General features: G+C 39.9%; 1 protein-coding gene across 7 annotated transcripts in view; it reads left to right on the forward strand.

Moving 5' to 3' along the window:
- Positions 1-14,143, forward strand: part of LOC110258728 (ATP-binding cassette sub-family C member 4) — a 208,159-nt gene that overhangs the window by 159,590 nt on the left and 34,426 nt on the right. For all 7 annotated transcript variants that reach the window (XR_014819744.1, XR_014819742.1, XR_014819746.1 and 4 more), the window contains one exon: positions 10,265-10,354. Coding sequence is in view for 2 of the 7 variants with exons in the window: in XM_084982122.1 (XP_084838248.1) it covers positions 10,265-10,354 (90 nt within the window). In the remaining 5 variants the exon portion in view is untranslated. The remainder of the gene's footprint in view (positions 1-10,264; positions 10,355-14,143) is intronic.

The raw sequence follows: 14,143 nt of genomic DNA on the forward strand, positions 1-14,143 counted from the left end.
GAACCTCCATACTGTTTCCCATAGTGGTTGTACCAGTTAGCAGTGTAGATGGGTCCCCTGTTCTCCAAAATCTTCCCAGTATTTGTTTTTTGTAGACTTATAAATAATGGCCCTTCTGACTGGTATGAGGTGATACCTCATTATAGTTTTCATTTGCATTTTGCTAATAATTGGTGCCGTTGAGTATCTTTTCATGTGCCTGCTGGCCATCTGTATGTCTTCTTTGGAGAAATGTCTATATCTGTTTAGGTCTTCTGCCCATTTTTTGATTGGGTTGTTTGATTTCTTTTCTGTTGCTGTTGTTTTGTTTTGCTTTTTAGGGTTGCACTTGTGGTATATGGAAATTCCCAGGTTAGAGGTTGAATAGGAGCTGCCGGCCTACACCATGGCCATAGCAACGCCAGATCCAAGCTCTGTCTTTGACCTACACCAGTTCATGACAATTCTGGGTTCTTAACAAGCCCAGGACTGAACCTGCATCCCCATGGATACTAGTTGTGTTTGTTACTGCTGAGCCACAACGGGAACTACCTATTTTGTTTTGTTTTGAAATTGAGCTGTTCCATACATAGAAATCTGTTCTTGTTCTGTATACTTATAACAAAATAGCAGAAAGAGAAATTAAGGAAAAAATTCCATTTATCATCACATCAGAAAAAAAAAAACCCAAGGAGGCAAAAGACCTATACCCCAAAATCTATAGGATATTGATGAAAGAAATTGAAGATGGCACAAACAGATGGAAACATATGTCATGTTCTTGAATTGGAAGAATCAATATTGTTAAAATGACTAAAGCAACCTACAGATTCAGTGCAGTCTCTGTCACATTACCAATGGCATTTTTCACACACCTAGAACAAAACATTTTAAAATGTGTATGGGAAAAGAAAAGATCTCTAATAGCCAAAACAATCTTGAGAAAGAAGTGCAGAGCTGGAGGAATCATGTTCCCTGACTTCAGACCATACTACAAAGCTACAATAATGAAAACAGTACAGTATTGGCAAAAACATCAGATACGTAATCAGTGACACAGGATAGAAAGCCCAGAAATAAACCCATGCACTTATGGTCAGTTTGTCTTAAGACGAAGGATGGAAGAATATACAGTGGAGAAGACAGTCTCATTAATAAGTGGTGCTGGGACATCTGGAACAGCTCCATGTAAGAGGATGAAATGAGAACATTCTCTAACACCATATACACAAATAAATTCAAAATGAACTACAGACCTAAATGTAAGAGGAGATACCATAAAACTCCTAGAGGAAAATATAAGAAGAACACTCTTTGACATGAATCACAGCAATATTTTCTTGGATCCATCTCCTAGACTAATGGGGAAAAAAAAAGCAAAAATAAATCAATGGGGCCTAATTAAGCTTCAAAGCTTTTTCACGGCAAAGGAAAATATAAACAAAGCAAAAAGAACTCTTAGGAAATGGGAGAAAATATATGCAAATTATGCAACTGACAAAGGGTCAATTTCCAAATAGAGACAGGATTCAAATTTAATTTAAGGAGAATTCCAGCTCCATAGCCTGAGCAGATAACCACTCTGCTAGTGACCTCAAAATCCTCTTGATTGCAGTCCATGGTAGAACTGCTTCATATCATGATTTTATGTGAGCATGGAGCACACACGTAAGACACACACAGGAACAAAAACTTCACAAAATAATATTACTCTTGCTCTGTGCTCTGATCTTTTCTATCAGTTCTAGTTCATATTAGAGACAATGATGGTCATGTGGCACATTTATTTCCTGATCCTTTGGTTGCTCCTGCATTTTGACAAACACTGTCCCTCCCTATCCCCCTGTTGGGCTGGTCCTGGTCCATGTGAGCCTCGTACCAGGGGCTTAATTGTTCCAGATTCTCCCGGCAGCCCTGCAAGGTTAGCGCCATCTTCCAGTGAGGGGACTGACACTTGGGAAGGTTAAGAGCTCACTGTGAGTCTACTAGCTGATAAGCAATAGAATCAGAGCTGAGAACTGTCCTTTTTTTTTTTTTTAAACTAAATGTTTGTTGAAGTGAATGATATTCTCATCAGATTTTTTTTCCACTTTTTCCTATCACCCCACTCAAAAGGATTCCCCAAACCATAACAAAAGTGAATAACTACAGAGCAAAGCTGGAAGGTATTTCTCCTAGTGTTGTACCCGTAATTTGAAGGACAGTATCAGTTTAGAGACAGGCTTATTCACTTATATGCCATGGGCTAATAAGTGTCAGGAGAAGATATTCAATATCTTACCCTCTCCAGCGCAGAGCCATTTTTCTTCACAGTGTCAAGCTGGCTATGGAGGTGGAGAAAATCTATTGGTTTGGTTACCTGAAGTTACCTATTTAAGTGCCGAAAGCTTATATCCTTCTTCCGCCAAACAATAGGAAGCAGTGTTGCTTGTGTCTGAACACCCTGATGGAGGGACCCTAGGAAGCTGAGAGCAGACTCTGCACAGGGTCTGCTCTTGGGTGCTATTTCTTGAGTTGTCTGCTTAGCTGGGTGGGGTCCACATCAACCTCCCTGACTCCCTGCTCCCTGTGATCCTGGGAGCAGCGGGAGCTTCCGGGGTGCTCTCTCCCTCCCAGGCTCATCCCTGTCACTGCTGACCCCATCATGAGCAGATCAGAAGATGTGGTCTTAGCAAGGACCTGCACAGGAACCAGAGACAGAGGAGTGGGGACTTAGTCAGTCCTGGAGTCCTGGGGGGACCTTTCAAAAACAGTTATGGAGGCATAGACAGTGCTTCTCCATTTGTGTTCTGACTTTCAGGAAGAAGCAATAATTGAAAGCACTTCAAATACTTTCCACTGACAATGGGCAGCCACAGTGTATGTGTTCTTTGTGCTCCAGACTGAAGTGTGTTCCCCAGAAAGAACAGCAACTGTGATGATATTAAGGGAACAGAAGCAAAGTTGCTTCTCTGAAAGAATCTGGAAAACAGATTTCAAAACTTCATTGGATGTTTCTTCATACCTAGGGATCTTTATCCTTTTGGCACAAAGATAATATTTTCAGTTGAAGAGGGATCCCATGTAAACTGAGTATTTATCATTGTAACTCAAAGACTAACAATGTCTGTCATCTTTATCATGATTAAACAGATTCATTTTTGATATTTAAGAGGTTTTGTAAAAAAAAACAAAAGGTGAATATTTTTTAAACAGCCCATGCTGCTCATTTGGTATTTCCATTCCTGCATTTTTTCAGTAGTTTGAAGAAACTGAACCAGAGCTGTCTCTTAAGACTCCTCCCTGATTACCTAGGTTTCTTTCCCTTTTTTTCTTAGTAATAACAAACTCAAAGAGGAGGTGGATGTAGTGTTACTAGTAAAGAAAGACAACTGGATTCTAGCCTAATGCAGGCAGCACTTTGTTTCTGACACTGAAATCTTTGTAAAATCCCATGAAACTGCTCCTTGGAGTCTCTGAAAGAGGATGTTATGGGACTTAAATTCTCTTTGCTTTGTTGGTAAACTGTTCTTTTCTTCTGATTATGGATGATGATCAGTTGATTTAGAGGCTACAGGATTTAAAAAGAAAAAAAGAAGGAAGTCAAGATTTATAGTGACTTCAAGTGATACCCTCATTCTTAAAACAGGGGTATTGGCTGCCTCTTAAGTAGGTCCTCAGGTTAGAAATGAGAAGGTAGGTCTTAGGAAACAGCAGCAATAGCTACTCTTGAGGATGTGTTTTAGTGGAGGGTGGTTTTCTGGTTTGGGACTGAAATGATTTGGGCAAACTATTGTGCTTTATCTGCATCCTTTGTCACCAGTTGTATGCTTTTTGCCTTGATCCCAGTCCTTAAGCTCTGAAGGTGAGTGGGTAGGGTTTCTTTTTAAGATAATGAGGGTCTTGTCTTTTAGCTGCATAGACATAAGGGCTAGTAAGACTGCAGTTCTCAGTCTTGCAGCTGTGTTGAGGGATTATCCACTTACTACACTAAGTGCTCTGATTCAGAGTGGCCGTTTTTGGGTAACACAGCTAATATGAACTTGTGTTATCTTAGTTAAAGTACAAAAAATTACTACTGAATGTGGCAGAAAATTAAATTTGGTTTTGGTTTGTTTTTAGTAATTTCATTGAAGTATAGGTGACTCCCAATGTTTGTTAGTTTCAGGTGTACATCAAAATAAAACAGACAGACAGACAGACAGACAGACAGACACACACACACACACACACACACACACACACACACACACACATCCATTCTTTTCCAGATTCTATCCCCATATAAGCTATCACAGGGTATTTAATGGTTTTCCTCGAGATACCGAGTAGGTCCTGGTTACCAATCGATTTAGTATATAGTAGTGTGTACATGCCAGTCTCAACCTCCCAATTCATACAAAGGATTAAATTTTAAAAGCATAAATTTTAAACCATGATGAATACAATTTGCGGGTGGGGAGCTGCACCCAAAGTTCCCAGGCCAGGGATCAAACCTTCATAGCAGTGGCGGCCTGCCATGGCAGTGCTGGATCGTTAACCCGCTGTTCTGCAAGGGACGTTCCAAAACAGTTTGGAAACGAATGTCCCACTTACTATTTTACATTGAGCAAGTGTATTGGTTTCCAATACACTCTGCTGTGCCAGCTAACACTTAGTAAATGCAGTTTAATTGTGTACCTTCAGGAAAAAAAAAAAATGTGGGCGGATAAATTTTGTGAGTATTTACGTGAAGGTTGTGTGTCGTAATATAAATGTCTACAATGAGTGTTTTGCCTGCAGATGTTTATAAAATTAATTTATTAACTTCATTGCTTAGAGGTGAGTAATTAAATATTATCTGTCGGAAATGATCATTAGTTTGACCCTTACCTGCCCTTGCGGTGTATGTCTCTGCGCATTTTGGTTACTTTCGAAGATAACAGTGGTTTCTTATTGGCAAGGGATGAACGTAAAAACCAAAGCAAACACTGTGCATAAAAGACATTGACATTTTAAAACAGACATTGTTCACGAATTGCCGCTTTAAAGAAAAACGCAACTTCAGTCAGTTAATGTTTTTTTTTTTTTTCTTTTTTTTTTTTTTCTTTTCCCACTGTACAGCAAGGGGGTCAGGTTATCCTTACATGTATACATTACAATTACATTTTTTCCCCCACCTTTTGTTCTGTTGCAACATGAGTATCTAGACATAGTTCTCAATGCTATTCAGCAGGATCTCCTTGTAAATCTATTCTAAGTTATGTCTGATAAGCCCAAGCTCCCGATCCCTCCCACTCCCTCCCCCTCCCATCAGGCAGCCACAAGTCTCTTCTCCAAGTCCATGATTTTCTTTTCTGAGGAGATGTTCATTTGTGCTGGATATTAGATTCCAGTTATAAGTGATATCATATGGTATTTGTCTTTGTCTTTCTGGCTCATTTCACTCAGTAGGAGATTCTCTAGTTCCATCCATGTTGCTGCAAATGGCATTATGTCATTCTTTTTCATGGCTGAGTAGTATTCCATTGTGTATATATACCACAACTTCCAAATCCAATCCTCTGTCAATGGACATTTGGGTTGTTTCCATGTGCTGGCTATTGTGAATAATGCTGCAATGAACATGCGGGTGCACGTGTCTCTTTTAAGTAGAGCTTTGTCCGGATAGATGCCCAAGAGTGGGATTGCGGGGTCATATGGAAGTTCTATGTATAGATTTCTAAGGTATCTCCAAACTGTTCTCCATAGTGGCTGTACCAGTTTACATTCCCACCAACAGTGCAGGAGGGTTCCCTTTTCTCCACAGCCCCTCTAGCACTTGTTATTTGTCGATTTATTAATGATGGCCATTCTGTGTTAATGTTTTAATCAATCCTTCTTTTCCTTCAACTTTTTGTTGAAATTTTACTGATTTTGAAACATTTGGCACATAACAGAGAAATATTTATTAAACTATGTTCTTTCATCTAATACTGCTAAGTAAATACTAGTAATGCCCAGTATGTTCTTTGAAACTGTTCCTACAGATTTAAATGTGGGCCCTTATTGCTGTCGGAGATCTTAACCTTATTATTATTTTTTTTCTTTTTACGACAACCAGCAATGGTTTGGTGCTAATGAGCAGAACCTCCTTAAGGCCTGCAGTGTGTCTGAGGGCTCTGACCACAGCTCAGCCTGAAGCAGCTGCAGGCGTCTGGCAGGGGCTCAGGAGGAGGGACTCCTTTTTCTGCAAAGAATCTCATTCTAGTCTCCAGTCTTTGCAGAGCCTCATCCCCTTCAAGGAGTTTCCTGAAGAGAAGAAGGTGAGGGAGGTGACAGTAGAGAGAGGCCCCGATTATGAAGCAGGTGATTGAACTTTAAATGGGGTCCCTGGCCTGTTCTTCTGAACCAGCAAAGCAGCTGTCATTAACCTGCTAATACTGTGAGCCTTTTCTTTGTGAATGGAAGGAAGAGATTAAAAACAAAGTTATTAAAAAGATTTTTTTTTTTTTTAGCTTAGGTAACGCCTCTCTAGAGTATATGTTGAAAACCTGGTGGATGCTTCAAACCTTAGACCCCTTACAAGACGTGAACTTGCTCTGTGAGAGGAACCTGGAGGGAAAAACTGTTCAGGTCACACAAGCTGTGATGGGCAAAGAGACATTCTTGTCCTTATTATGAGCACAGAGACCCCATCTCCCTTCGCCCAGTTGGGCTCAAAGCTGGTTCATTAACCTGCCTTTTTCAGGCCCATCACCTCCTCAAACACGAGTCCTTGAAGGGTCCCGCATCTGGGCCCCAGAGTAGAATCCGGCCCCTGGTTTAGAGCCTTGAGGGAAGGTGGGGAGAGTCAGAGGGGAGGGGGGAATAGTGGGCACCAGCCTCCCCTCGCCTGCTCACGTCGTTTGTGTAAACCTCGTGGAAAAGCCGAAGGAAGCGCCATTGCCTGGCCTGTGGAAACTAGAGTTGCTCATTCCAGAGAGTGAGAAGTTTTTCCAGAATGTAAAGTAGATGATGGTGATTTCCCTGACAGGGAACTCTTACCATTGCCTAAGTGGTTGTTTAGTCTTTGAACCTAAATTTGAGAGTTTTAAGGGGACCTTGCATTTGGGTCTCAGGATTTTTCAGCTCAGTTCGGTATTCCTTTTGTAATGTCATATGACCAGTGATTTTCAGTGCTTTGGAGGTATGTTGGCCGCTTAAACAGCTTTGTGCAAAGAGAGCTCCCTTCATAATTTTTTGAAAAATTTTATTTATATGTAGTTAATTGACAAGGTTGGGGTAATTTCTGCTGTACAACAAAGTGACCCCATCATGTGTATACACATATCCATTTCTCTCAGATTCTTTCCCCACATAGATTATCACCGGACACTGGGTAGAGTTCTCTGAGCTGTACAGCAGGTCCCCAATGGCCAGTCCTTCCATATACCTCAGTGTGCATATGCCAATCCCAAACCCCCAGTCCATCCCTCGCTTCCCCCCACCTGTTCCCTTTGGTAACTGTATGCTTTTCAATGTCTGTGTATCTGTTTCTGTCCTGCAAATAAGTTCATTTCTTTTTATATTCCACATGTAGGTGATATCACATGATGCTGATCTTTCACTGCCTAACTTCACTTAGTATGATTATCTCTAGTTCCATCCATGTTGCTGCTGATGGCATTGTTTCATGCTTTCTGTGGCTAAGTAATAGTCCACTGTGTATCTATATACCACATCTTCTTTATCCATTCTTCTGTCACTTGACGTGGAGGTTGTTTACCTGTCTTGTCTGTTGTAAGTAGTGTTGCAGTGAACACTGGGGTGCATGTATGTTTTTGAATTATAATTTTTTTCTGGATAGATGCCCATAAGTGGGATGGCAAGATCATATGGTGGTTCTATATTTAATTTTTTGAGAAACCTCCATACTGTTTTCCATAGTGGTTCCACCAATTTACATCCCCACCAACAGTGTAGGAGGATTTCCTTTTCTCCGCACCCTCTCCAACATTTATTATTTGTAGACTTTTTGGTGATGGGCATTCTGGATGGTATAAGATGGTACCTCATAGTAGTTTTGATTTGCATTTCTTTAATAATTAAAGACATTGAGCATCTTTTCATGGGTTTTTTGGCTATCCGTATGTGTTCTTTGGAGAAATATCAAGTTAGATCTTCTGCCCATTTTTTTTCTTTTATCTTGTTTGTTTTCTTGCTATTGAACTGCAGGAGGTGGTTGTATATTTTGGAGATTGATCCCTGTCAGTTGCTTCTTATGCAACTATTTTCTCCCATTCTGTAGGTTGTCTTTTTGGTTTGTTTATGGCTTCCTTTGCTGTTCAAATGCTTTTAAGTTTAATTAGGTCCCATTTGTTTATTTTTGTTTTTATTTTCTTTAGGAGGTGTATCTGAGAAGATATTGCTGTAGTTTACATCAGAGAGTGACCTCTGTTTTCCTCTAAGAGTTTTATAGTATCTGGTCTTACATTTAGGAATGTCTTTTTAATTTTGGATTTTGCTTAGAGTTGTGTCTTTTTTTGGTGGCACAGTGTGTGTCTTCTGCATCCATTTCTCTCTCACCAGACTTCAAACTAAGACAATAGGGAAAGAAGGTACAGGAAGCTCTCCGAGTGTCCTCCTTCTTCATGGCTACGGAAAGAAATGTCTTCTTCATCTTTCTTCGTGGGCTTTTGTGAGTGAGGAGGAACAAACAGTCCAGCCCAAGGCCAGGCGGGAGGATTAAAGGCTGGTGATTCCTTGCACCAGTTCCTGGGCCCTTGTGGAAGAGTCAGGTCTCCTTTGTTCCCACATCCGTGCGTCCCATTGTCCTGCCCCTTCACTGAAAGGAGCCAGTTGGGCTCTTCTCTGCTGCCCGTGTTCTTGTGGTTTAGGTTACTAGAGCTTTCCAGAAGAAAACGTAAATGACCTATGTGAGCTTATGGGCGAGATTCTGTCTTGAAACCAAGAAAGAGGCTTGTATTTCCAGACTGATTTACTTGTGTCTCTTCTGGAAGCAGATGAATAGGAACAATAGTTTTTTTGTGTGGTGCTCGTCACAGTGGGTTTCAGGTCACCCTGGCCCTGCAGTTAATAGTGAGGTTTTGTGAGGCTCATTCTCCTGATGCACTGTTGAGATGATGTGGGGGTCAGCTGGTGCAGGATCAGAGGTGATCTCCTCATGAACAGAGGTACCGCAGACCTCAGTATCTGAAACTCTCTTTGCACGTGTGGAGATGTCCCCCTTATACACCTGGAGAGATTCCAGATCCCAGAAGACTTGCTGACCAATGCAGAAAATATCCTGGTTCATTCTTCAGGGCCAATGTGAAAAAATACAACAGTTTTGCTTTGAGGCACAAACCTCAACTAATCATGCTACTGGTATTTCCTAGTATCAGACCAGAGTGGACAATTTATCTAGCTCTCCTGATGCAAAGTTCCTCAATTAATAATAGTGATGATAATAATAATAATTTGTATTTTTAGGGCTGCACCTGTAGCATATGGACATTGTCAGGCTTGGGTTCAAATCGGAGTTGCAGCCACTGGCCTACACCATAGCCACAGCAAAGTCAGATCCAAGCCACTTCTTCGACCTACACCACAGCTCATGGCAACACCAGATCCTTACCACAATGAGTGAGGACAGGGATCAAAAACCAGCATCCTCATGGATACTGGTCAGATTTGTTTCCACCGAGCTACCACAGGAACTCCTCCTCAAATAATTATATCCTTATATTTTTGTTTAGGCAGTTGTTTTGTTGAATGCCGTACTTTAGGTGTCAAGGATCATAGGATTTTCTGGCAAAATAACCACTCCTCACTTAGTTTAACCAGAATTAGAGGGTTTATTAACAAAAGAATACAGTTAAGACACTGGTTAAGGCATAATAGTAAAAGATAGAGATTCAAACATCATCAAATTGGGGAAGCACCTACATCCAGATCCAGGCAGCACTGGGGAGTCCCATGAATAGCAACCTGGAGTCCCAGTTGGGAAGAGCTCCGGGCAGTGCACCCACTCCACAGGTAATACTTCAGTTTGCCATTCGAAAGAGTCCAGCTTTTAGCACCAGGCCATGGGCTGTTCTTTTCTCTTCTTCGGCTTTTTTCTTAAGATGACACATTCCAGCACTTTCCTTTTTTAGTGTTCAGTTGTCTGCAAGATATTTTAGAGCCTACGTTGTACAGTGGAAATTAATTGAGAGATACTGTTTTGTAAACAAGCATTTGCAACCTTGTTTTTAATGATTATGGTAAATTTTGGTTTTCTGTATTTTAATTCTGTTCTATAATCAGCCTAGCATGATAAAAATTGTATTTAATTTAATAACATTCACAATTTTGGGGTATTTAGGAACCTGTTTTATTCACTGGAACAATGAGGAAAAATCTGGATCCCTTTCATGAGCATACGGATGAGGAACTGTGGAATGCCTTAGAAGAGGTAATTTATTAAATGTAATTAACTTGTTAGTATAAGTGTGTGTACATTGGTAGCATTGCAGGTAATTAAGGGGAGCTTATGAGTTTAACTGACTTTGTTTACCTCCTAGGAGACCATTGATGACAAGGGTACACCTGTAAATGAAAATGTGTGTATTAACGGTGATGAAAACTAAGATGATGCCTTATGTTTTCATTTTAGCTTTATTCCTAGAACCCAGTGTAACCAGAGACATTATCTTGTCCTTAGCAAGGCACTAAACTAGAAGATATAATTATGGGTTCAATTTCTACCAAGTGAGCCAATAAATTAATTACCTTAATTACCCTGCAACACTTACTTTATTCCTCGGGTCTTAGGGTGCATCTACTAAGTGGAGACAAAAGTAGTTTTTTCATTATTAACGGAAAGAAATGAGATCATACCAATAAAAAGCTATTAAGTTTTATCAGTGTTTATAAAGGTAAATTATGCAGTTGGGATGTGATGATAATTATTTTTGACAATCATGTCATTTTGATGCTGTAGCAGGAATACAGGTAACAGAACCTGGATCTTCTGCTCAGTGTTTTATATGCAGAATTTCATTTCTAGAGAATTTTCTGTTAAATCTGTCTTCTGTCCCTTTGGAATACCCCTTTGAATTTCCTCATCTTTGCATTCAAAGGATTTTGACTTTTTAAATTTTTATTTAGTTTTTTTACATATACATATATCCATCCTTTTTCCCATATAGATTATTGCATTGAGTAGACTCTCTGTGGTTTGTATATTTTGATACAGATTATTTAGTGTATTCACCCTAGTTTTGCAAATTGATTCTATGATGGCAGAAACTCTGTTTAGATTTCTGATTTCTCAGAGAACCTAGCTCAGTTTTTTGCTTTTAAAAAGAAGCACTTAATAAAAAGGCACTAAGTGTTTGGTGATCTCTTTATTTCAGAGAAGTGTGGCTTACTTCTTAAATTTTTGTTTTAAAATACAAATCTATGTGACTGTTCACATTCTTATATTGAATTGGTGCGTTTGTCATTTAGTGTCACCCCTCTAGGGATAGCTGTGTTGTCTGTAGGCAGATTTGATGGCCCCAATAATTTCCTGCCAGTGATTCTGGTTCCTGAGGGCATGTCATCACTCATTCTTTACACACTCACCCTGCATTCAAGCAACTGTGGGACTTTTATTCTTCTAAACTAAGACAATTACTTCACCCTCTCTGATTGAAAAGCATTGCACCTCTCATATTTCATTTAAGTTTGTGAGTCTTTCTACATTGAAATCCTGGAAGAGAAAGGTGGGGAGAGCAGTTAATCACCAAATATAAAGAAAAATGATGACCCAGTGATCTTGAAATCACAGGGTAGATTTAACGGTGAAATTGTGATACCTTAAAAAAAAAAAAACTGGAAATACTGGAAAATCATTTTTCCTTCTTTTTCCTTTTCTTTTTTTGGTAGGGTTGCTCCCACGGCATATGGAGGTTCCTAGGACAGGGATTGCATCAAAGCTACACCTGCCGGCCTATACCACAGTCACAGTAATGCTAGATCCGAGCCATGTCTGCAACCTACACCACGGCTCAGGCAATGCTGGATCTTTAACCCCCTGAGCAGGGCCAAGGATCGAACCCAAATCCTCATGGATACTAGTCGGATTCATTACCTGCTGAGCTACAGTGGAAACTCCTGGTAAATCATTTTTCTATTTGATTCCCAGCTTGAGATCTCTCTTAACAAATCCTCTGGTAGTAAAATTACTCTGGAATTTTAGAACACATTTTCCCATAGACAGAGAGGTTATATTAATTAGGAGACAAAGCCTGTACAAACTATCTTGGAGTTCCCATTTTGGCTTAGCAGGTTAAAAACCCAACTTTGTGAAGATGTGGGTTTGATTCCTGGACTCATTTGGTGCGTTAAGGATCTGGCATTGATACAAGCTGCAGTGTAGGTCGCAGATGCAGCTTGGATTGGGCATTGCTGTGGCCGTGGTATAGACCCCCCTCCATTGTAGCTCTGATTCGACCCCTAGCCTGAGAACTTCCATATGCTGCAGGTGCTGCAGAAAAACAAAAACAAACAAACAAAAAAGATTTAGAACTTGGACCAAACTTATACTTAATTCATCTCTAGGAACCAAAATTAAAATAAAATTTAGTAGCTTCTGAATTCTAATAATGATGAGGTGGTAGATATGGTAGAGGATACTAAGGTCTGCCTTTTTAAAAACTACATTTGGAACTTTATGTGAATAGATGAAAACATGAGTTTATTTCACAAAGTGTATGGTTTCCATGTATGCTTTTGGAATTGACCCTGTCACTTTAGTGATGTCTCTTAGAGTGAGAAATCACCCCATCGTTGTGTTTCTCAAGGAATTCTTTGTGACTTTTAAAAAGAAAATCTACCAAATCTTTCATTTAAAAAACATACAAATATCATAAAGAACTAATTCCTATCATTGAGTAATTAAAAAAAGAACTAATTCCTAGAGAAACAGAATGATGGGATGATTTCTCAGACTAAGAGGTATTATTAAAGCAATAAGTTCTTTTTTTGTTGTTGTTTTTTTTTTTTTTTTTTTTTTGTCCCTTTAGGGCCGTACCTGTGGCACATGGAAGTTCCCAGGCTAGGGGTCTAATTGGAGCTACAGCTGTTGGTCTACGCCGCGGCCACAGCAACACGAGATAGGAGTTGTGTTTGTAACCTACACCACAGCTCATGGTAACACTGGATCCTTAACCCACTGAGCAAGGCCAGGGATTGAACCTGCATCTCCATGGATCCTAGTCAGGTTTTGTTGTTGTTGTTGTTGTTGTTGTTGTTGTTGTTTTGATGTCTTTTTTAAAAATTTTTTTTATTACTCAAATGAATTTATCACATCTGTAGTTGTATAACGATCATACCAATCTGATTTCACAGGATTTCCATCCAACAGCCCAAGCACATCTCCCCACCCCCCAAACTGTCTCCTCCAGAGACCATAAGTTTTTCAATGTCTGTGAGTCAGCATCTGTTCTGCAAAGAAGTTCCATCTGTCCTTTTTTCAGATTCCACATGTCAGTGAAAGCATTGGATGTTGGTGTCTCATTGTATGGCTGACTTCACTTAGCATGATAGTTTCTAGGTCCATCCATGTTGCTAAAAATGCCAGTATTTTGTTCTTTTTAATGGCTGAGTAATATTCCATTGTGTATATGTACCACATCTTCTGGATCCACTCCTCTGTCGATGGACATTTAGGTTGTTTCCATGTCTTGGCTATTGTAAATAGTGCTGCAATGAACACTGGAGTACATGTGTCTTTGCGAGTCGTGGTTTTCTATGGATAGATGCCCAGGAGTGGGATTGCTGGGTCAAATGGGAGTTCTATGTTTAGTTTTCTGAGGCATCTCCATACTGCTTTCCACAGTGGGTGCACCAGTTTACAATCCCACCAACAGTATACTAGTGTTTCTTTTTCTCCACACCCTCTCCAGCACTTATTGTTTGTAGACTTTTGGATGATGGCCATTCTGGCTGGTGTAAGGTGGTACCTCAGAGTGGTTTTGATTTGCATTTCTCTAATAATGAGTGATGTTGAACATCTTTTCATGTGTTTTTTTGGCCATCTGTATGTCCTCTTTGGAGAATTGTCTGTTTAGATCTTCTGCCCATTTTTGGATGGGGTTGTTTGTTTTTTTGGTATGGAGCTGCAGAAGTTGTTTATTAATTTTGGAGGTTAATCCCTTGTCCGTCGATTCACTTGCAAAGATTTTCTCCCATTCTGTGGGTTGTCTTTTTGTGTTGT

This window comes from Sus scrofa, chromosome 11 (genome assembly GCF_054392235.1).
Source record: "Sus scrofa isolate SSC_HxYL_T2T_F1_AM1 chromosome 11, Sscrofa_HxYL_maternal_Yorkshire_Landrace_v2.0, whole genome shotgun sequence".
Classification (NCBI taxonomy): Eukaryota; Metazoa; Chordata; class Mammalia; order Artiodactyla; family Suidae; genus Sus; species Sus scrofa.